At 35.9% G+C, this 25712-nt stretch overlaps 1 protein-coding gene across 1 annotated transcript in view; it reads right to left on the bottom strand.

Annotated features, from left to right (window-relative positions):
- Window positions 1-25712, bottom strand: part of HCN1 (hyperpolarization activated cyclic nucleotide gated potassium channel 1) — a 190174-nt gene that overhangs the window by 36283 nt on the left and 128179 nt on the right. Inside the window, exon 5 of the mRNA XM_062513304.1 lies at window positions 5836-5982. Within this exon, the coding sequence (XP_062369288.1) occupies window positions 5836-5982 (147 nt within the window). The remainder of the gene's footprint in view (window positions 1-5835; window positions 5983-25712) is intronic.

The following is a 25712-nucleotide window of genomic DNA, read 5'->3' as shown; positions in this document are numbered from 1 at the left end:
CCTGACTCATTAGGCTGCAAAAGGTACACAATGTGCCTACATTCACTATCCCTATGGGAACAACAAAGGTCAAGGACTTCACACAGATCTGCTCATTTGCAGAAACAGAACCATGTAAAGGTGGAGAAGCTTGTTAAAAAGAAACCACAAGAAGCTTCTTCTGGTCTGGTTGGAAGTTACTGGTGGGAGCAATATTAAGTGATACACCTAATAAATACATGAAACAAAGTATTCATTACCACTTAGAGTTAGTTTTTTGCCACTACAACTTAAAACAAAAAGTAAACTCAATGATTGGCAGTGATTAACAAGAAAATTAACATTATTTGTAATATTATAGCACCATTATTCTTACTTCAGACCTGGTGCTCTCACCTCTAAAAGGCTATAGTAGACCCAGGGAAAAAGAAAGAAAATGGCAAGAAGAATGATCTAGCTTTCATGCAAAAAAAAAAAAAATAACTAGAATATGTCTATTTTTCATTAAAAAAATACAGTTTGAGGATGTTATCACATAACTCTAAAATCGTAACTGGCATACAAAGAGTCAGTAAAAATTGACTGTACTATATCATTTTTGCTAAAAGAATTAATGGCCATCAAAACCAAAAAACATTTAGAGCTATGTTCAGTCCTAAAAGAAGATGGTGGTTTCTCATGCAGGTGGGGTCAAGTTTGTGCTCTTTGAAAAAGGATGGTGTGGTTGCAGACAGTACCTTGAATAAAGAATGCAAGTAAGTTATTGGAAGAGATGTATATTAAGGATTACCCAGTAGTCAAATCAGATCAGTGTCAGAGCATCCCTTGACCTGAAAATATTGTGAGTCTAGGAGAGTCATTAAGGGCCACATCACACTTTCCCTGTTCTTGTTCTTCCATTGGCATCCACCCACAGCCACTGCAGGCAACTGATGGCTTAAACGAAGACCAGAGCTGAGTCACTTTGATTTATAGTCACTTACAAGATGGAGCCAGCAGTGTATATGTACTTCGATTTTTAAAATTCAAGTGTTCTTTTGGAATATATTTCTCTTAGGTGCATGTGGGTTTTGCTGTGTTTGGTTTTTTTTAAACGTCTTACCTGCAATGTCTACATTTCATGTCATGACAAAGACCACTTTTGTGATTAAGGCCACTGAAGCCAAAGGATGTTCAAGCCTTGTAGATGGTAAGAATTACAAGTTAAAAAATGTGAAGTTTAATATCTATGTCTGCTGAAGAACTAGAGATGATATTTATATAATGGAAACATGCCAATTGTTTTTAATCACTACCTCAAAAAATGAGGGAGAGAGACAGTTGCAAATGCTATTAAAGACAGAATTTATTTCACATATCAACTGCTGTTATAAGATGCAGCCTTTTTTCTAAGCTACTAGCTAGGTTTTCTTTAGTGTGAGAACATGTGTGTGGGGGTGGTGTGTGCAGAGAGAGCCTGATGATTATATTAGATTTGTTGCAGAACTTGTATGGAGCTACAGATAGGTTTGATGAATCCAACCCTGCACAGCCTGTAAGAAGCAATTTCAAATCTTTCTTCTCTACCAAAACTGTAACTGCCAGGAGTCTCTTGATTATCCTGTTCTTGAGATGACTGGACACTTATTGTCAGATAAGTCTAGCTATGAAAAAGAGGACGCGCTTTCAGTTCAAGTGAAATTTCTGAATTCAATGAAAATACAAAACCTTTATCCTTTACTGTTGTCAGAAAGCATGTGTCCTTACAAGCAGGAATGCACATAATATGTTGCAATTTATGGTTAATTCACTTTGAGTGTGTAGAGCTAAGAGTATCCAATTAATTGCATTACTAGTGGACTAATACATGCAAATTGTGCAATTAACTAAACAGGGGAGAATATAGAGCTTTTCAGTCTCATAAATGTTGCCTTAGTGCCCAGTCATCAAATGCAATCTCTTTGTTAATGCCAGATTATCTTTGAAAGATACAGGTCAGCCACTAGTTGCTTTACGCAGCTTTGAAGCACTCAGAGCCTTGTACAGTTTAAAAAGGTTCAGGATTCCTTTTTCCCCTTTCTTTTTGGTGAAGCCTTAGTTAATTCCCCACAATAAACATGACTCTATTTTTATTATCCAACCAAACTAGGCATTCCTATACATGCATCAAATATTTTCTCAGATTCTCATTATTTTAATTATTCAATTAACTATGAATGTTCCATACATAATGTTCAGAAGGTCATTAAAATGAATACCCATCTTCTTTTACAAAGAAGGGCTTAACCTCTGCTATTAAGGCAGATGATTGTTCTGCTCTGCACTGGTGTGACCTCAGCTTGAGTCCTGTGTGCAATTTTGGGTGACACAGTATAAAAAAGACATTAAAATATTAGCGAGAGGGTCACAAGGATGGTGAAGGAAGGGCCTTGAGGGGAAGCTGAATGAGGAGTGGCTGAGGTCACTTGGTCTGTTCAGCCTGGGGGAGACTGAGGACAGACCTCACTGCAGTTACAACTTCCTTATGAGAGGAAGAGGAGGGACAGACACTGATCTCTGCTCTGAGTGACCAGTGACAGGACACAAGGGAATGGCCTGGAGTTGTGTCAGGGGAGGGCTAGAAAAAGGTTGACTGTTAGAAAAAAGTTTTTCACCCAGAGGGTTTTTGGGCACTGGAACAGGCTCCCCAGGGCAGTGGTCACAGCACCAGCCTGACAGAGCTCAAGAAGTGTTTGGACAATGCTCTCAGGCACATGGTGTGACTCCTGGGGATGGTGCCATGCAGGGCCAGGGATTGGACTCAATGACCCTGATGAATCCCTTCCAACTCAGCATATTCTATGATTCTATGAACATATACAGCTTTATTACTAGCATGTATCATGTAAGAATTATTTTAGACTAGATTTTTGCTGCTAATTTTATGTACTTTAGCTATTTTTAATGGTTGAATGATCATATTTTTATCATGCATAATTACTTTCCTTCTAAAAAAAATTTAAAATTTTAAAATGTGAATGAAAAAGAAGGTCATCACTCTTAAAAAAAGCATGGCTGTGGAAAATTTCAGCCTGTACAGTAAATCTGAATTGCTGAGAACAAGAATAGTGAAAATCCTGCAATTTTTTTAATAATATTTCATGATGCTATAATTATACAGCAGTTAGTATGGTTTATTTTGTTCTTCTTGCTCCAAGTGAGGAAATAATGGTTAAAGATTAATATCTTTGTCAGAAGCTACTTTCATTAAGCTAAGTATGTCCTGCAGAGACTCTGAATGTTTATGCTAAATTACAAGTATAATCAAATGTAGAATTAGTTAAAAACTTAAGAAATGCAGTAAATATTTATTCTACAGTGATGAAGCCAGGGTATCTGTGCTATTACCTATTATAGCCTTGTGCAGTTATTGGCATGTAAGATGGTAAAGTCCATCCAATATATGAACAACTGTGTTCCACCTTTAAAAGGTTCCAATTTATTACCCATCATTTATGACAAAAAGCCACTATCTGCACTACTAAACTGCACATACTGAAGTGGTAAGTAAAACAGAATTTGAAGTTACTAACTAAGCAAAATACCTAAGTGATGTTTTCAGGCCACAGTGCATAATCTGCCGTGAGAATTTGGACTGATTCATTGAGAAACCTGTTCTGGCACTGCCAGTGGCTAGTTCTTATTTTTTTCTCTTTCTTTTTTTGACCTTCCTCTGGAACACTACAGTGTTTTCAGCAGGGCAGTGTGCAACCAGATTGTAAGCTAATTTCTTGTTATATAATAGAAAGAACAAAGAAGACCTGCTAAGTACATCATAACCATAGCAAAATCAGAATTCGCTCCTTCCATGAAATTCTATTCTTCTTTCATGTTTCTAGGGGCTCATTAATTTTTTAAATTTTCCATGCTTGATCTCTCACCAGAAGTGCTTTTTGTTTTTTATGCTTGACCAAATTTGCCTTTCTACTTTTAAGCTGTAAGAAAAAAAAAGGAGGAAAAGGGGAGAGGGCTAGGGGAGGGAAGGTGGAAGGAATGAAACATAAAGGGATGCAGCAAAAGTGGAAAACACAAGTAATTAGGATGCCACAATTGCAAATTGCTGTTAGCAAAATACTGTTTTGAAATGGAAGGGTATTAGGCTTTACTTTAGGAGAAATGCTTTCTTTAGAAGTGGAAGCAGATGAAACTGTTTCTGATCTCAGTGACTGATGTGTCTGTATATGCTTCTGTTCTCTTAACAAAAAACAACCTCCATACTGGCCAAGATTCACGTTTTGACTGCCATTGTCATCTAGGGATAATTCCCATACTTTTTCTGTCCACAAGGCAGATTTTGGTAGTACAATCTCCTCTTGACATTTCAAAAGTTACTGAGGGGAGCCACAGTGTAAACAGGCAATGGCAATGGCAATGAAGAAGCCAAGGCCCTCTACCTGCATTCCAAACTCAAAACATAAAGGAAGGCCTCAGACTACAGCTTTGTGAGGGGATTAAGTAGGTCCAGTAGGTTCTGAAGCTCAGTCATGGGCTATTAAATTGTTAGAACAATCAGGGTTTGGCCTGATTTTGACTTAAAGCATCTAGCAAAGACCAACAATTTTGGGCAGCACTTACCATTGCCACTTGGGAGTTTGTAGGAGGGATGTGGGACTTTCACTACAGAGATGTGGATAAACTGTCACTTGGCAAGGCTTTGTTCCTTTATGACTCTTTTAAATATGGAACTTGATTTTGGCAATGGATTGTATGACATGTTTTCCCTTCCCAGCAAAGCACAGGATTCAGTAGTACAGAAAACTCAACACAGAGTTATTCTGTCTTTATGCCTTAAAACTAGAAAACAAATCTGACCAGCTGTCACCTATCTTTCCAAATGTACAGATGTTATGGTTGGATGTTATATATACATTATACATAGCCATATCTATATACACGCATATAGACACATTATCAGCACCACTCCTCCAAAAGCACTGAAAAGTGCATAGATTTCACCACATACCAGACTGTTCCTCCCTTACTTTTCTTGTTTCTTTTATCTTTTCCCTATTTATGCTCTCTTCTCTCTGAGTTTTTCAGCTTTCTTCTTTTCTGGGTTTTTTTCCTCTCCTTTTGGTAGAGGGTATCAGCAAACATCCTTGAGTGGGTCAGGAATGAGCACAACCCAACAGAGCACTGTCTGGTTTATATTCCCATTAAGCAGCTACTTCTGCCACCACGAGATGAACACTGCTCTCTTCAGATGCTACCAGAGAAAATTCCAACTGCTTCCACACATCACATCACATCACAACACATAACAGCACAGCATAAACCCTAAAACTGGAATGCAGACGACAGTTTCAAGAAAAAAGATATATTTTTTTTAATGTCTTGTATATATATTATTCCAGCTTCTTCATCTCATGTAAAGACCACCTTTACCAATGATGCTACTTTACAAAATGAAAGAAAGCAACTCCCCTTTTGTGGTGGCTTTCAGTGGTTTTATATGGATAGCTGTGTGGCTAGCAAGTAGGGAAAGTAGAAAAAGAATTTCACCCAGGAGGATCATTTTAGTCCAGCCACTCTTTTTATTAAATAGTGGCAGAAAAACAGGATTTTCAGTCAACAATAAGGGTGTGGTTTTACTCTTCGACAGGATTTTACTCTTTGACATCCTTGTGTGGAAGTGACTGTCAGACTGGTCCTGAACAGACTGTAAATTTGTTTATTTCTTTGTGCCAACCTAGTATAAATTTAATTAGCCTGGTCATTCATTGACTGTGGTAAAGAAGATGAAATGTTATAGAATGGAAAGAGCATTTCAACACAGAAAGAGCAAAGACAAGAAATTTTTTCACAACATGAAGAGCTATTAAAATATTTTAATCTTACCTCCCTGAGAGGATCATTGAGCTCATTCAAAATATTTTCTTCATCAAAGATCTTGCCTTGGTAGCGATGCTCATAGTAATCATGGATCTTCTGGCGCATTTCAGCAGGTAACTTGTGGAATGACATGTACTGTTCCACTTGTTTGTACTGTGAGGATAAAAAGAAATAAGGGAAAACCCTCAAATTTTTGCTATTTAAAAGCACCTACAAAATAAAAATTCATTCATGTATCCACTTAAGCTTTACATATTTTATAAAGACATTTTTTCACATGTCAGAAAACCCTCACACAAATACTAATGAATGTAATATTACTCACATGACAGCATCTCTATAAATTACAGAAACTACCTTTAACAGCAATGCTAATATCCACATCATTATGTAAGTTTTAGAAGCCAAACTAGAAGCTCATACTTCTCATACATTTCTAAATTCCCACCTGTACAGGGGCTGCAAAAATAAGCCAACACAATTTTTAACTCATGCAGTAGACAGGAAAGCTGTACACAGTGTTTAGTTAGAATGCAGCAGCACTGCATTAGGGGAGAGCTGAAGGTGTGAAATTTTAGAAACTGGCTATGTTGTATCACTAAGCAACATATTAATGTTGTGTATGCTTATGGAGTTAATACCTGTGGAGATAGTGAAGGAGAAAACACTCCTCAAGAAGGATGAAGAGAAGAGAAAGGTAGACTAGAAAAACAGGTGTGGGATCAGGAAATATAAAATGAGGGAAGAAAAAGATACCAGGATCCAGAAGACTAAGAAGACCCTTCTTCATTTATCCTGTACATTTTTTTTTTTTGTTTTGACTAGTCCTCTGTCCTATATTGTGGGAGTTGGTTGTTGTTTCTTTTTCTTGGTGTGGTTTTTTTTTTGTTTTTTTTTTTTTTTTTTTTTTTTGGTTGCTTCCCTTTTTCAGAAGCCTTTTTGGATATATAATTTTCAGAAAATAAATAAAGTCCCAAATCACATACTCACAGCTGCACTAAACTACATGATAATCTGAGACCCACAAAATGGACAAGTTATTTAAAGTGCAAATGGACAAATCCACCAGAATAAGATTTCTGCCCAAAGCACCCATCCTAGTTACTCAGCTGAAAAGGATAAGGAGGCAGAGAAGGATAAATCCCATCTCAGGCTAAAAGGTGAGTTAAAACTTGGCAGAAACTTGATTCACATATGTAAACAGTCTTAATTTATTTTTTGTTAGTTATTTCATGCTTAATTAGGGAACTTAAACTGCTTTCAATGAGAAGCCAATGAAGTCCTAATTAGGATTGGCACCTCTGTAGAGTAATTAATCTAATGTATAATGTACATGCCCTCTCTGTGAACTGCAGCACATATCCTTTAACCTATATATATAGTTGAAGACTGCTCTATCTTCTGGAATTGAAATTAACTTTTGCTTTGCAAAATGACAAAAGATTAGATGAGGCCATGTGTACAACATACATTTCAAAAATATGAGGAAAGCAATTTTGCATGGGACTATTTAACAAGGTATGATGAACATGTTAGAGTGATATAACCCCTGCACAGTCATTTTGCCCCTCTCCAGTAACAATTCTTCACCCACAACTTTTAGATGTGTGATTTAAATTTGCATGCTTGCCATTGGTTTCTGTTCTGTTATGAAGAAATTTTTCAATATGTTGTGGGTTTGAACCAGACATCACCGTGGCCCCTAGGACAGAGGCTGCTCCCTCCATACAATCTTATTCAACACAAATGTGCTTAAGTAACACTAATAATGAATAATCCTTGCTAATAAAAGAAATACATTTATTCTGATGTATATTGCAAGAAAACTGCAAAGCACTTTTATACCAGAATGACCTTGAAATAGAGAAAATTCGAGCTACAAGGAAATTGCTTGGGCAGCAATTTCCCCTCCGCCTTTCATTAGTGCTGTTACTTGAATAGGGGCTTTCTCCTGCAACAGCAAGCTCTTTTCTTTAACAAGATTTATTCTTACACATCAGAATTTTAGGGAAAAAGAAAAACAAAATAAAACTAGCAGGAATGTACTGCTTATCACTGGTGTGTCTCAAAGTGTTTTCAAATTAGCAATATAGAGAATAATAAGCACAGCTGAGTATTACCATCCTTTTCTTTAAAAATCTATGAAAAAATTAGAAGAATTCCACAATTCCCAGAAATTTTTAACCACCTAATATAATATCAATGTCCTTCCATATCTAAATATCTGAGTCTGTGAGTGGGTAGTGTAGTATAGTATCACTAGGTCTTTAATCAATCTTTTCCTAATATTTCTTAGTGTGTGATTTTGGCTTATTTTCTGTATCATTTGCCATTCTACTACTCCCTTCTTGACGTTCTGTTCACACGTAATGTTACCTCAAAACTTTTAAGCTGCACTCTTGTTCAGTAACTGATATCTTTCATTAACTCAGCACAAGAAATAATTACTTTTTCAATTCCTCAAATAATGTGGGTATTCTGTATTAGTTGTCAGTGTGGTGTGCCACATGCCAATTGCAAAAAAAATCCAAAAAAACACGCTGGAATGAAGATACAAGAAAGCAAGATTAATATGATCTTGTTAATTTTATGTTATAAACCAGGAATTTGTTTAAATTGATTTTGAGGAGAATTTTCTTGGCAGATACTACAGATAATGGTTAGAAATAAAGGTATTTTTCACTTTTATGCAATTATACTGGGTTTCATTCCTGGGGCTTTTTTATGCATTACAAAAATGCAAATAGCTTAAGAGAACTAAAATATTTTCTGATAAAGATAAAAGATAAAAAATATTTAAAACTTGTCCACAGTGTTTTGAATTCCCTAAAAATATGATAATTCTGTAGCTTCTTGATTTTTCTAAGTACAATTGCAGATCTCAAGTGGATAAAATTGTCAGTAAATTTAATTTTGTTAAAAAATTATCTATAATAGTATTTTAAATGGCTTTGACCAATCCTGAGCTACCCACATTTGAACCTGCTTTTTTATATGTGAGAAAAATAATTTCTTTCTAATACTTCTTCTGACTACACTGCATCCTCTATCTTTTCCCCTCCAGACTTAAAATTTTGGTTTGCTTGGTGTTTGTTTTGGCGTGGGATTTTTGCTACTTTTTGTTTGTTTGGTTGTTTGTTTTCCTTGTTTGATTTAGTTTACTCAGAAAATAGATGTCTTAATCCCACATTCATAAAAACACCTCTAGTATATTTAACATTTATGCAAAAAAAACTTTCAGAACCCTCGTAAGTCCCCTAAGGATTGACTTTTTTTTTTTTCTTTTATTTCCGGCTTTTTTGTACTCATATCATAAGCACCAGACTACATTCAAACGCAAAAGTCTTTGTTAGCCCCTGCTTTGTAATTTCTAATTGCCTTTTCATCCTTGCTCCTGCAGGTATCACTTGATTTTCCAGGAAGAACTATTTAGTAAGGGACTCCACATGTGCACATCTAAAGGGATGTGCCATAACTGTTACAAATATTTATCCTGGTATTTTCAATACCATTGAATGGAGTAAATACTGTGTTGCTGACCACTCAACAACTACATTTTTTTTAATTAATATTAAATTGTTTGTCCTAAAATGAATATGTACATCAATGTGATTTATATATTTCACTGCCATAATTTCAGTAATTTGTATCTGTTTTATAATCATCACTGAAATGAAAATGCCCATACATTCTGCAAAATTGCTGAAATAGGTAACAGCTAAGTGGATTTCAAAGTTTCTAAGTAGCATTCCACATATCTTTAAGGCAAAACACCATCCAGTAATAATTGAATTTTGTTCTTTCAGACATAATCTTATTCATGGGCTCTCTGTATGTAGCAAAATTCTGCTAAGGCGCTTCTCCAGCAAAAGGTGAAGTGCATGACATCAGTTATAGGGAGTCTGTAATGGAATTAGTTAGTAAAGTACAGTTATCCTTAAAAAATAGGTATGGAAAAAGACAAAGGAGAAGTAGGATGTATTGTGCATAACAACTTGCAACTGTAACAGGGAAAATATTTTAACATTATTATAAAGTTAAGTCACAATACAGAAAAAATCCCAATGAAACCAGTAAAACAGAAACCTGAATGTTGATCTTTCACAAGGTATTTCACAAGTAGATAAGTTGAGGCTATCAGATCTTTTCTTCACAAAGTTTCATAACTAACTAGTTGACCTTTTTAGCTGAAAAATTTCTTGGAGTCCTAATAATCTTTACAGCTCAGCATTCTGTCCATGACACAATAAATGGTATAAATATTTAAAAGACATGAATAGTATCAGTAAAAAAACATGAAACAAATTACCTTCATGTACCTGGAACTGGTCCCATCTAAACTACATGAATACTTTTCAAGCATAAGTGCCAGTCAGATTTTTCCAAAATATCAACACTCAACAAATTCCATAACTGGCTAGTTTTTCAAAGAACCTAGGTCCCTGTACCATCAGTTGGAAGTCCAGCTTGAACAATAGGCCTTTTGCACTCCATAAAATAATTTTGTCCTCAGCAATAAAGCCTCACTTCTAAGAAAGTTTCCCCAAAAAACTAAGCAACTATAAATAGCATTTCATTGAGATTTATAGCCAGTAAAAGTCATATCCTTACAAATAAAAAATTTCAATGAAATGTGGAAAAAATAAAAATCCTATATACTGATTGCAAATGTGAAAGAAAGTGAAGATCATTTGTGAAATTCTTCTACTGAATCAAGGTAGTTCTGTCCCAAAATCTAGATGCAACAAATCCATCAGTACTCTTCAAATGGTTTGAAAATACTTGTGTACCATGTATGAAAGAATAATCTATGCAACATTAAAATATGCAGAAGATTTAACTTACTGAGAAGGAGTAGAAAGACAAGAGGGGGAACGTGATAAAGATGAAGCCTTTCTAAGTAACAAACATACTGTTACAAGAAGTTTGGCAGTATTATATATATGTGTGAACCTTATTTTAAATTTTGGTCTAAATATATTCAGATGCAGTTTAAATCAACTAATGTTAGTAAAAAATCATCTAGCAGTTTCTAAAGATTCTGTCTCTTGGTACCTCTCTCTGGAGTGTTTACAGTGAATTGTGTCTCTTCCCAGCCTCATGCAGGTAGTTGATTCTGCTTTTTGTCTAGACCACAGCATTTTTGTTCAGAGCTCTTCTGGCCCTCTTTCATCTCTTCTAGTTTGATTTGATTTCATCTTTATCCAACTTCAATTACTAGAATAGCACATAGTATTTTAGAGGAAGTACCACCAATTTGTAGTTCATACTTATTTCTTTCCCATCTACTGGGAAACCAAGACACACTGAAAATGTTGTTTGCAGCCATTTTATGAGCAGCTTCAGCACTCAGATTTCTCATTTTCTCCTTGCTGCTTACACTTGCTGTGCTGTTCAGCTCCCAGTTTTTAACAGCAGCTTATACCTGAGTCCAAGGACCCGAGTTGTTGGATTTTGAGTTTCTGAATTTCATCTTACTTACTATAATTTCATTTACTATTACTATCACTTCAATTACTTAATCTCTTAAAACTCAGTTATTTCTATTTTGATATTTCTGTAATATTAGCATCTGAAGGGTTTTTTTCCATCCTAACCAACTTTTATACCTACCAAACCATTGTATAGCACAGGCCTAATGGTAATATCATGCCTTGAGGTATTTCAATTAGGTTGGAAAAGACCTCTGGGATCATCAAGTCCAACCTGGGACTGAATACCACAATGTCAACCAGACCATGGCACTGAGTGCCACCTCCTTAAACACCTGCAAGGACAGAGACTCCACCACCTCCTTGGGCACCAGCCCATTCCAGTGTTTAATCACCTTTTCTGTGAAGAAATTTCTCCCAGAGTCCAACCTGAAACTCCTGTGGCAAAGGCTGAGACTATGTCCATTCACTCCAGCTTCGTATCTCAGAAAGTTGCAATTGCGCCAAAATAACCAAACTGGAGTGTAGACTGGCATGTGATAGCAAAGAAAATTGCTGTCCTTCACCAGATTTGCTTGTGAGAGAATGAGGTCTACATAACCTAAAGCAAATCAGTTTTGTGTAAGTGACATATTATGATCTACATGGTTCAACTACTAGGTTCAAAAAATACAGCGAATCTAAAGGCAGCAAACTGGACTATCACCAAAACTGGACTTCTAATAGAATCTTTTAGAATTATAAAATTAAGACTGTTCTCTTTCTCTGCTAAACAGTCTTGAAAACTGTGACTAATCACAAAAGTTGAATACCTTAGTTTAGCTTTCTCTAATTCCCTAATTTAAACCAGTTATCCTGATGCTCTCGAATATACCAAGCGGTTATTAACCTCATTCAAAAATTAATTTATTTAACTGAATTTCTATAGCAATACATGCAAATGGTCCAATAGATTCAACTGAAATTTCAGGTTCCATTAGTCACCCTTACAACTGTGCTTCTACAATTTTAGCCTTAAAGGAAGAAATTTAATATAACTGGTTATCAAACAAAGAAAGTGAATGTTACAGGGAGATGCTGATGAATCTTTAGTTACCAAATGCCAGGTAAGGATTTTTATAGACTCATAGAATGGTTTAGGTTGGAAGACATTGTAAAGACTCTCTAGTTCCAACCCCTTCTGCCATGTATTTGAGATTTCTAAGGGAAAAAAAGCATGTGGGTGGTCTGTACTGAAGGGAAATAAATGAGGCTGGCCCTGGGTTGAAGTATGGGTAAGGTAATTGGTATGCCAACACATCAGTGAACAACAGCTGACAAAATGCACCAAACTACAGAATAGTCTCATGTATAAAGGACTGCATTCTAATAATAATAATAAAAAAATTAGAAAATTTCTGCCTTTAGAAGTTCTTAGTACTGATTAAACCCAGGATTCAGGTGACTGACGGTTATCGAGCATTTAAAAAACCAGCTGATCTTAACAGGTTTTTCAAACAAGCATTGAATAAAATGGACAGCCCAAATAATTTTACAGTATTCTAATAGCTTTTTAGTGGTAGATTGTTTCTATAAACACAGTTTAAAATATTTAAAAAACAATTTTCCAGTTTTTTTAATCCCCATGACAGCTCACTGGCTTTGCAACTCAGAAATTATTGATATCAGTCTTTTTTCTCTGTGTTATTGTGCTATAAGGCCTTGAAGCAAACTAAAGGAACTGAGGAGCTTTGACTTGCCTCTTGTCCTTCACTTTGCTGAGCTCAAGGTTTTATTTTTTGATTACAGATTTTTATTTATTTTCCAGTAAAGGAAAGGGAGAAAATCTTTCTGAAGTAGTTCAGAAGTAGGGGGGAGGATGGGGGAAGAGGCCCAGGGAATTGTTTCAAAGCATATAAACACTCAGTTTAACAATTTGTATATTCATGGAGTTTTAGGCCCCTCATTTCTCTGCAGGAGGTGGATTTATTCAAGGAGGACAGGCAAATTTTGAGGAAAAGAGGGAAGGTTCAACAGGAATCCCACAATACAGAACAGGAGGGGTGGCATTTGCAACAACTGTATAGCCAAATACAAAGTAACATTGAAGATACCCAAAACAAAAAGCAAAATTTTATAAGGTAAAATAACATTACATTTTGTTGTTTTTTTCTTTTTTTTGGGGTTTTTTTTTGTTTGTTTGTTTTTTTTTTAATGGAAAAATAGTTTTCTTGGAGTATATAAAGGTTAATGGTTTTCATGGAAAATTTTGCTTTGTGGAAAGCGTGCTTGTTATTACAAATATCTGCCTCCCTCTCAAGCAGCACTAATGCTCAGCTCCAGAGACAACATGAGTTGTATGGACAGGAACAGAACTGAACGATGATCACATATCTGCAAATTGCAGAAGGGGAGAAGCTTTGCCATATTAAAGGCACGAGAGATTTTCTTTCTCAAAATTATTCCAATGCATGGACTTGGAAAGTGAAAAATCAGGGAATTGCACAAACTAATATATATTCAGGAAACTTCAATTTCTAGTCAAACGCTAAACATATAACAATAATATTCTGGTTTACAGTTGATAGCAATGTCTTCTACACTTACATTTGGCATTCAGCTGAGTGTTGACTTTTCACTCAAATGACAAGGAGGAAGAAATTAAAAAAAAAAAAAAAAAACAAAAAAACAAATTGAAGTTTCATCTGGCCAGAAATTCTCAGGCAATTAATTTTTAAGCACCATAACTACATTTCATTTGTTGAAATTTCTTTCTGCACAGAAGGATAACTGCAAGTGCAATGAAAGACTACAGAAAAATTATAAAGGAGAACAGTTTTTCACCATATGAAGAAGAAGTAAAATAACTTTTTAAAAGCAATCTTTCAGCAAAATATACTTTTTAAGAATAAAGGAATAAGATTTGCAAAATATACAAAGATCCCAGAATGAAATAATTTCCAGTTAAAGATACTATCTTAAATTAAACATTGTGCACTTTCAGAGCAGCTACTTTTCTAAAACACTTTATAAGCTGTTTCAATTAAACTCTATTCTATTATGCAATGCTGTTAAAATGGTACATATAAATTACATTATTCCTCCCAAAAATGTGTCATTTCATATGGCACATATCCCCCTTTGGGTGGTATCTTTCTCCCTCTCGTATAATAGTGAATTAATTCACTCAATCATTTAAAAAATTTAAAATACTAGATTGTTTACAATCTTTTAAAGTTATCTCAACCCAGTATTCAATAGTGCCAACTCCCTAGCTGAGTGCACAGTTGGGTGTCTGAATATCACATGATATTGCTTCAATTTGCTAAACGAATAATCTAATCAGCATAAGTAAAAATAATGTCTGGAAAAACAATCCCTGAGACTTCTCCCAGGAAGAATTTGAATAATATTAGACAATCATAGACACCAGGCTATACTTTCCAACGTTCACAGGTGCTTCCAATCTAACAAAATAAGTGGGTTTCTATGTTAAAATAATAATAAAAGACATTAAGTTGCAGATTAATGGAGAAGGAATGAGAATTGTATGGCTTATATTTATTAATGGCTATTTAACAAATTTTCAGGTTTTTTTGTCATATTATGAGAGCCTGGTATTCTTCTCTTCTTTAACTCCTTAACATGTCATCAACTACAAACATTACTCCTGACACATAGTGGTGTAAATGAGGTAAAACTGACATTCCTGCTCAAAAGAGATGGACAACCCATATTTCCAGCCCTGCCACTATTTGATTGAGGGAATCTGGGGAGGGCCTGTAGCCACTGCAGGATATTGCTAGATGATTCCTCAGGGCCTGTAGCCACCTCAGGATATTGTTAGTTGCTTCCTCTCTGATACTGCAAACCATGCTATTCAAAGAGCCTGTCATCTGGATGATATAAGGCCTCCAAAGTTTTGCCAGCCTCACAGTCCAAACCAACTGTTAGTGTGCCTTGACTTGCAGTTAAAGAACCACAGAGTAATAGACTGGGTCTGATGCTCTCTATTAGCTGTGGTGAGGACTCTAGCCTGGAGCTCAGACACTAGCACTCAGAATAAAGTGGAGAACATAATCACTGATCATCTCTCTTCTACCATAAGGGAATCCTGTCTCACTAACAAGGATTCCTTATTACTGCAAGGACCTCACGTTATGTAACCATAAGGACCTACTGCCCTTGGGTTAGAATCGGAATGGTTTTTAGATTACTAGGGGACAGAAAGAAGACAAGGGCCAAGAACACTTTCCCAAGCTAGAACGAATTCTGGATAAATGTCCCTTAAAGTGTTTAAGCTCATGGTCTGTTCAATTTCACCTGCCATTTCAAAGCACAATCTTCAGTAGCTGCTAATATGCATTTCCTATTTGGACTGCTCATTCCCTTATACAGTACAGCTTTTTCACCTGTATGGGATGGACTTGTTCACTCTGTCCTAATATTAAAAATAATATATTTAGGCTACTGCTTCATATGGGCTAGAGGGCTTCAGCCAGTCTTCAGGCACTTGGCCATAGGGTCTCTTGCTCTCCAACGGAAATTCAACCAGGAATCAGGACACTGCTGTGCCCCTTGCAAGGATTACTCTGAGTCTGGTGTTTGTACAGTTCATCCTTTTATATTCCTTTTCATCCTTTCTTTGACTGGTATTACTAGGAAAAAAAAAGGAAGGTTTTGCATGTTGAAGTATCTCCATGCTTCAAATGCAGACAAGACTACTATTCCTGTCTTTCTCTTGAATGCTTCCCCAACCACACTGGAAAAACAAGCTATTTCCATTTGAGAAGCACCACTTATTTATGCATGGTCCGCTGGCATACAATGGCTATTTCATGAGCCAGCTGAATTTTTCTGACCATCAAGGCACCAAAGGACACTCTCTAACCAACTACTCGGTCTGATCTGAAGTTAGCACTAACTTTAACTCACAGGATGATTACCTGTGATGATAACTCCATAATCAGTTAGCTCAGATGGCTCTTAAATGACCAGAGGTCTGGCTGCATTCAGAAAAGACACCAAGCACTGCACATGCCAGTCAAAGATTTGGTTATCTTGTTTTACTACTGGCAATGTAATAAGCTCAGCTGTCCATCCCACAGTCACTGAAAGCTGAATGTATTAGGGTTCAAGAGATATTTCTACAATCTGCTTTCTTTACTGCTACTTTTTTTAACATACAGATATTTGAACATAAAAGAAAAAGCAGTTTATAATCAAACACAAATCAAAATAAAATTTAAGTATTCCTACTGAATGGTACATTAATGAGAAGTAATTTTTATAGTTCTTTATCATGAGATGGAACTGAAGTGATTTGTTTATCCTAGAAGCTATCATCTGTTTACCATCTATTTTCCACTAATTACCCCCCCAAAGAGTACTGTTGCTTACAAGAATGCTTTAAGCTGTCATTTTACTTACAAGATGTAATTAAACATTTCCTTTCGATTGCCTCAAAATACACAATCTCTTATTATTGTTCCTTTCAATTATCGAGAGAAATCGAGAAATTCATTAAGTTATAGGGAGATTTGTGAATAGGATTTGTTTTCTTAGATGGTTCTTTATCTTTCACAAATTTGCTTTATACTGCTTTAAAAAGGGGAGTGAAGCAGCATGAAAACCAGGATCAATTCTTCTGCACAGAGGCAATGACAGGACTGATTTAATGAAACAACAATCAGAGCCCCAAGGCATAAGAAGAAAAACATATCTCCTCCATGCTACTCTTGGTGAAACTGTATCAAGTCTAAGGCAAGATGATTTTCTTGCTTAATGAGAAAGATACTGTAAAGATGACAACTTATTTTAAAATATCAGATATGCTGTAATGGCCTCCTTAGAGTTGCCACTTTTGAAGTGAAATTTAATACCTATCCTGTCATCTTCTCCAACTTTCCTTATCTTTTAAACAACTAGAATTTCTTTCTTTCTTTTTTTTTTCCTTCCCATTTTTTCAATTTATTGTGCCAGTAAGAAACAATATACATTAAAATAAGTGCCTAGAGGGGATGATCAGGAGGCAAAAGGAGTTACTCCCCAGACAAGCACTCTAGGGAAGAAAAAGGGATCAGCTAATCTCTGCTGGGTCTCTTCTTCAGCTCAGTTCTGGGCACAAGCAGCAGTTTGTGCAGCTCTAGGATCCATGACAGGGACATCCGGACCTGGGCACTGAACGCTTGGGCATTTGTCATTCACCTATTTCCATTCCAGTGGGAGTTTTTTGGAGATGGAATTGGAGTTCAACTCCATTCCAATGGAGTTTTTTGAGTTTAGTCTGTTTATCAAAAGCACTGGTTTCCTCTGGCATAGGCTTCACCTCATCCCATTGATCCTGCCACACAGAAACACTGCATAATGCTAAATGCTGTATGTCCAACAATGCCTGTACCTAAACTGGCATGCTTAGTTGTGAGCAGCCACATCCACAGGAAATCCTGAAAGGATTTCAGGAAAAACTGAAGTAGCAATTTAGAAAAGTAATATAGAAAAATGTGTAATTAGGTTGAAATTATGTAAAACTTTTCATCTATTGTTTAATAGTTGCAATGAAAAGAAGAAGAAAGAAAGTTTTATTAACAGTGTAATTGTTACATCTGCTTGGTGTTGTGCCAACAGCTATGCTACTAGCAGCACCAGCACACACAAGACAGGAACATTGGCACAATACAGCTGCTGATCCTGGTAATTTTATCTCTGATAAAACTTAATTATGGCTTCCCAGTTCCTTTTGGAATAATTAGTGAAAAATGCCAATTCATCAAAAAAGAATTTGCTTTTTTGATGCACCCATTTTCACATTTTTCTTCTATGTCAAGACACTTGCATGGCAGTAAGTTTATCCTGCATGGGAAGGTCTGTTCAAAGCTAAAGGGAGAAACAAAGAGATTCTTCAGTAAGTAAAGTTGCTCAGTTAAAGGATTCATTTAATTAATTTAATAAAAAATTAAATTTTCTTGACCTCTGATCAGAGACCCAAAACTGAGGCCTTCCCTCATTTCACAGCAGTGTCTTTAGGATGAGGAAATGAGTCCTCTAGGCTGGGCAGGGCATCTCCCAGTGTCTTTTCTACTTGTCTATTACATGCGTATCAAGATAAAGGCAGAAAATTGTCTTGTTCCTCATAAGGATAAAAATAGTGATGCAGATGATCACATTTCACCTTGCTTTTCCAAGAATGCATAAGCACTCACGCAGAATTAAGGCAGTGGGAAGCACAAAGAGTCATCTGATGCAGATGCTACTCGTGGGGAAGGAAAGCCTACACAGGGCCATTGGCAGCAATTCATCCACCTCCCTGTAGGCATTTTACATGTAAACACCTGAGTCAATGTCAGATAAATGAAGTCTATGATTTTTTAAGACCCATAGGAGCTTAAAGGAGACCAAACAACTTCTGCTCCAAACTATTGTTTAATATCTGCAGTGTGAAACCTTGCATATTTTATTTGAGCCTACACCTAGATACCATAGCGTGACACAGAGCCCTTCCACTTATAAATGAGACTTGAAGACTGTAATTTATCTTTTAGATAATCTAAGACTCTTTGTCAAACTATTCAGGTCTCCAGCTTCATCTAAAAACTGAGTTTAACACACAGTATCACACAATATTCATGCATTCTTCACCTATAACTGCAACAGTTTTGACAAACTGCTCTTCAGCTTCATGCTCACAGCTGTTTTGTCTCATTCCTTCTGCTAAACTGTCAGTAATCTTCTTTTCCTTACCTTACTTTTTTATAGCCTTGAGGTATACACACTTCAGACATATCCTAAGAGAGATAAATTTATGGCCTCTGAAGGCTTCTCTGATAAATGACAGCCATGGCAGAAAAGTAATACTCCAAGAAACCTTTTGTACTCTCCTGAAGAGCATCATTATACAATCTGATGATCTGATTATACGAATCTGACGATTCCAGAGGACTGACTGAGCAACAAGATGCATTCTTTTATGTTCCAGAATTATGGAACTTATTCACTAGGTACTGGGAAAAAAAAAACAAAACAAAAAAAAAACAAACCTTCAACTTTTAATGACTTAAAGGTAATTTTTAAATTAGAATAAAAATGAGGCATATATGAGAACTACAGGCTCTGTGAGGGATGGAAAACTCAATGAAACATTCTGCAAAGAACAAAATTTAAGGAAATTTATAGCTTTCTTCAAAGAAATAGACTAATGATTCCTGTAATAGATCTGGTTATAAAGATATAGTTCAATGCATCAACCATTCGACCATCTGAATGCCTCAAACCTTACACAAAGAGTAGGTCTTATTTTTTATCTTCCAAAACAATGCAAAAAGTTCTTAGTAACAGTGGACTGCTTCCCAAATCTCTATGGAGATTTAACTCTCAGATAGATGTTGATACTGCATTTCCGTGCTGATCCTTTCTGCAGAAACATTAGGGAAAGTATTTTATTCAGTACAGCTTCATTCAAAAGTGAAGTCACAGAGCTGTAACTGTTAAAGAAAAAGAATGGAGCTTCTGTGAAATAGTTACCTTTATTTTCTTTTTCCCCTTCTTTCAGAACACCAAGGAGAAATAGAGATTTGAAGAAGTGGGTAAAACAACACTAAGATGGAAAAACAATGAAAGGAGTAAAAGGCTAAAAAAGGGTTCTTAAGCAGTTCTACAAACAAATCTAAATACCTAAGGATTCCCTATACTTTCTTTTACTTAGAGCAATATGGTTTATAAAGTGCATATTTATTTCTTCCCATCTTAAGTATTTTAGGACCACTTTGCTCAGCATCTGAAATGTTAGCAAAATTTGCCTTAGTTTTAGAGTTGAATAAAGTACCACTGGCTCTGAGTATGATAGTCTGCCACGAATACTGTTTTTCAGGGCCAATTCATAATTCACTTCCATTCTGAACTAGTCCCCCAAGCCCCATTGCCAGCACTGACAAGGGTGTTTCACAAAAAGGCTGCAGTGCAGGACCCCTGCTGAAGCTGTGAAGGATGAGAAGACACCTGAATAGTCCTGCCAAGGAGGGTTCTTCCCGGTAGGCAATGCAAAATGCTTGGTTTTGTTTAAAAAAATGCTTTTGAAATAGTGGGGGTTTTTTTGGTTTTGTTTATTTGTTTGTTTTTTTGATTTTTTAAAGCACGCAATAGATAAATAAAAGATCACCAGGCCCCTTTTTGTTCTTCCAGTGATATTTGGTCTAGACCACAAGGGAAACCTCACAAAGCGAACACAAGTGCACCCCCAACAGAGAAAGCTACATCTGGGCTATGTGAAAAACACAGGTAACAAAGTGCTTAGGCAAGAAAAGCCTTTTGTATTTTGTTTTTAAACTGAATCTGAAAAAGACCTGGAAGAATTCAGATTGCCTTCCCAATAAATCAATATATTTTGAAGCTGTACAGACAGTGAAATCTAGAGTAGTCATAATCAAATACAGTACAGGGGCTCTGCAATGCTATTTCCTGAGATGCACAGAAACAGAATATTGCTTCCACTAAAACTTCAGTGTTACATAAGAACCTCACTATAAATAATAACTACCTAACAATTAGGTGGTAACCTAATGATTTTAAAGACTAAAGCAGCAACCACTTCAAGTATAAGCTTCCTTCTGTTTTTCACAGCACAAACTGATGGCTACAACAGAGGCTCTCTCTGCCACCCAGGAAGAGCACATTAGAAATAGCCTATAATGTAAGTTATAATGTTAAACTTTCTTTTGAGCAATTTTCTGCCTTCAACCCTGGTGTGTGGCAGAAATCCAGCCAAACACACTGAGGAATTGCCTTCAACCACTGCAGACAGAGACGGCTCATTTTCTCAGCCTGCCTGATTGATCCCTTCTCTGCTCAGAACTGCACTGCAAATTTTAAAGCCACGTGCAATGGGGCTTACACCTAATATTAAGGGATACATCACAACACAGTGCTTTCATTATTCACTTCTCCCCATTTTTTTCCCTCCTTTTTTCACATTATTCTATGTAATTGCATCATTGCACCCTCCTCAGGAAGCCCTAACTTTTTTGATGTTAAGTGATACTGAATCATTTGGATCATCTTTTCCTGCTATGGTAAGCACGGTGCAAGGTTTAGATGAGCTCTCTAAACCACACAAATTGGACTGTTTTTGTGGAGGGTTTTGAGAGAGAAGGGGACAAATGATCTCTGCCAGATGCAGAGATTGCCTTAGAAAGAGACAGGGGGACTGGGGGGAGTGCTGATAGACTGAGAAACTATAAAAGAAAATAAAGCTGAGGTAAAAACAAGGAAGAGTTAAGGTTTACATCTGTCCCAAATAATTTCTGATTTTGGCACTATTTTACAAGGTTATACTGTTCTCCACTATCTTACATAAATCATAAACTTTTGCAGAGCAAGAGTCTGTTTTTTAAATATTTTGCAAACAAATCTAAACCACAATCTTTCAGCAATTAAAAAATGTATTTTCATTTAGTAAGTTATATATACTGTTGGTTTTATTGTGCTATTGCTTTTCATTCAGAGTTACACTCTGAATGCTATAGCTTTGTTTTGAAATCAATGGACCAATATAGTTCATTACTGTTTAAAATCTCTTTTTTCACTTTTTATATGAGTCCGTTTACTTCCTCTCAGATTTTTTTTTCTAGCAACACTACTTAAAGAGTAAATACTGTTGCCTACCTTACATCTGCATCTGATGGAGCAGGGATTATCAGATGCTATCTTGTCTCTGCCTGTGCAGCCCAAAACTTCCCACCTGGCTGAACTGGGTAATGTGATATAGTAATCCAGGTAATCATTCCATTGATCATCCTCACATCAGTTCTCTTCTATTACTTTATTTGCACTGTCCGCACATAGAAGCTGCTCTTTAAAGTGATGGGATATAGGTGGAAATAGAAGGCTTATCTCTATCTCTTTGCCAAAAATTCAGAGCGTGTGTCAAACAACTTCATAAATTCTTTCAGAAAACACCATGTACTGCCCAATGAGAGGTTCTTGCTTAGCCATCAACAAATCCCTCAATACAAGCTCCTCTGTCTATCACAGTTCTTCCCTAAAACAAGTCAACATCTTCTACCCCCTGTTGTTTCCTTCATCCTCACTTCCTCACATATTCTTTGGCTCCTGCCATTTCAAACTGCTTTTTCCTTGCAGGCATGCCATAGGAAAAAGCCAGAGATGCCTTTCCACTACCTCTATTAGAGTGACCAGACATCTTCTGGAGCTCTCTGCCTCAGTTTTCCTTTCAGTTAGCATTTTGGGTTGCCTCTGGTGCCAGTGGTACTCCTGGCTGAGAAGAGGCCATGTCCATCTTCTGATGCTGCCTGATGATTCCCAGACATGAGCTGAAAAACATCCAGTGTTGTGAAAGAATAAACCAGCAACAAAGACAGAGGGACTCTTCAGGCAGTCTTTTCATCACACACTCCTTTCTTTTACTTACATTCCCTACAAAATCAGGGGAAACAAAGGTCTATGCCTAAAACAATGCTGAAAAATTAGAAAAGATTGGGTGGTACCCTATAAAGGGGAATTAACTCCATAAGTTCTAGTTACAGGCTCCTTCATATGCCTAATAAGAAACACACAAAGACCCCACTTCTCATTTTTAAAAAAATTCTCAGTGTTTTCCTCAAAACTTTCTAAAATTACTTTTACATATGCATCAAATTCTGAAGGGAAGCTTTGCCCAAAGCAGGCATCCAATGCTGCCCATATTAAATGGCATCTGAGTAACAAATATTTTGTCTAGAAGGAGATAGTATAGATACTTATCTGCAAATTACACAGTCCTAACCCCAGTCTGTGAAAACACAGCAGTGAGAATTTTTATTTTAAAAGTCGTTTTATTATGCTTAACTAACTAGTATTTACAAAAATGTTTTCTGAAGGTTCTTTCTTTCTTTTTCCCCCCTTTGGTAGCAGAAAATATAAAAGGTAGGTCTAGTGTATTTTATGAAAACAAATGGATATAAAAGCATTCTAATTCTACATTTATTACTGCTTCTCCTTTCTAATAAAGGTTTCTTGAATCAGTGTTGCAATATTTTTTCAAGGTTAGTAACCACTTGGATTAAATTAATGTGTTAATTCTGTGTTAATTTAGCACAGAAAACAATACAAAAAAGGTTTTTAAAACATTCATTTGCAGTGAAAATGTTTTGTTCATTCTCCTATTCTCTACACTCCAAAGCATTTATAAATATTTCATGTCTTATTTTTACAAATTGTTATGATGTCATAGTACACATGCATAGTGTAACATAAACATAGTATAAAATTCAAGTTAATTACTTGAATATTGAGAAATGGGGTAAGGTTGGGATAGCATCATGACTTACAAGTCAATACAAAAATAATAATTCCTTCTTTCTTTCCTTCTTACCTGATCAGTTAAAGTAAAAAACCCTAATCTTTCACAGAAAGGATTATTTTCTCACTCCTAATATTATATTAGATAATATTGACTACTATTTCCTTGTACCCATCTACGGAACATAAGCACAGTAATTCAAGTGCAGTTGGGATAATTGCTATGTGCAATACTTATCTGGTGTGAATCAGACTTTTCTCTTGCTAAATTTGTAACTTGTGCTGTATTTGAACAGAAAGTCTGAAGCCCAAAACTTAATTCCTTGGGGTTTTTTATTTTTTTTTTTAATTTTTGTTTTGTTTTTTGTTCTTAATCTATTTAATGTGGGAATCTATGATAATTACTGTGAAAGAAAGCAGATTGTGTGTAAAATCTGACTCCAAAATAACTTCATTCCTTCACAGCTAATTTTATATAGTCATCATCAACATGGTTGGGATTGTAATGAGCTTGCTCGGCAGTTTCATATGGAAAACTGCTAGAAACCTAATCCATAATGCAAGACAGCAGAACACTTTATAGGTAAATTACCCACAACACAGCAATAAATCAAAGACAGTCCCATCTGTCATTTTAGAAGCAGTGGGAGTCTATTACAGTTTGGCACAGGTATGATGCAGCCGGGTGGAGAACACTTGGCTTTCACAGTACCTGCTGCCTGGAGGGACCAATCACCTTTTCAGATATGAAAGGCAAAAATCACCAGCCCGATTAGCCCAGCAAGACTGGCTGTAATGAGAAGCTGAAATACAATAATGAAGTATCAGGACAAAAGTGGAGAGCAGTCTAGTGAGAATGCTATGACTAATTTACATTTGTCTCCAAAGTCTTGCTCTCAAACTAAACATAATATTCAGTTCAACTTGTAGAGAAAAAGAATGCTTATTTTTTTAATGTTGCATCACTAAGGGTGAGTAACTTTTGATTTTTGATTGGGTGAGGAAAAATGGGTATTTTTGTCCCATACTTTTTGCAATATTATCTATCATTCTTTCCTGTTTCAAAAACTGTGAAGATCAATGTCAGTATCACAAGTATGTGTAGCAAAAATCCAAGTAATCACTATAAATAAGAAACTGATAAAGAAAGAGAAAGCAAGCCATGGTGGTGAAGGCCTTATCATGACATAACAAATATTGTCATGCTCAGTGAATAAACTTTGCCTGCACAGTGCACATTGGTTCTCGTGGCTGACAATTTAAATATCCATTTGTATGTCAGTGGGTTGATTTCATGATGGCCTTAATTATGTATTAGGTTAAAAGATGCATATAAATAAAAGAATTAAGGTACCTACAAGTTCTATTATGTGCATGTTCTATCAAAAAACCAGGATGAATGCATCCTGTGAAGTATCTGAAAAGTTTTTTTTCTGAGATGCAGCTGTTTTTTCCCTTTCAGAATGTTTTGCTATTGAGCAATACCAAGCTTTTAATAGCTTGCTTTGTTCTAATAAATATCATTGCCTTCTGCAAGGACCAATAAGACTCACAGAAGTCAGAATTTTATCCATTTAGCATGTAACCTGATGTATGCCAAAATAGCATAAGATGATTCAGAAATAATCCTAAAGGCAACACTAACAAACCCTTTTCTAACTATAAGGCACCCTGGATTTACAAATAAAATCACAAATCTGGGAATTATAGCTACCAGAAGCAACCCACAAATACTGTGGTGTGCAGTGACTCTCAGTAATGCCTAAATAGTTAGGGAATAATGAATTTTCTTGTTCACAATACTGTGATGACTACGCGGCTTTTGATAAAGTCAACACATAGTCCTGAGGTCCTGAAATTGTACAAAACTGTTAGCAACTTTTGTAGATGATCATTCATAAAACACTTAAAATATTATTTACTATTTAGAATACTCAACTTTATTTTACTGAGTAGGATATACAGCTGTGTAATCTGATGAGAATTTCCTAAAAAAACTGCAAAACTAGAGGCTGTGAAAAAGTTTTACTTCACTTTCCTGTTTTGTGGGGTTTTTTAATTGGGTTTTTGCTTGTTTGTTTGTTTGTGTTTTGATTTTGGGTGGTGTTGCTTTACTTTTGTCCAAGTAGGTATAACTCCAGGATAAATAAAAACACCTCTCATTTTCCAGAATAAATAATT

The sequence above is a fragment of the Cinclus cinclus genome, chromosome Z (genome assembly GCF_963662255.1).
Source record: "Cinclus cinclus chromosome Z, bCinCin1.1, whole genome shotgun sequence".
Classification (NCBI taxonomy): domain Eukaryota; kingdom Metazoa; phylum Chordata; class Aves; order Passeriformes; family Cinclidae; genus Cinclus; species Cinclus cinclus.
The sequence above is the reverse complement of the archived record's forward strand: the minus strand, read 5'-3'. Positions and strand labels throughout refer to the sequence as shown.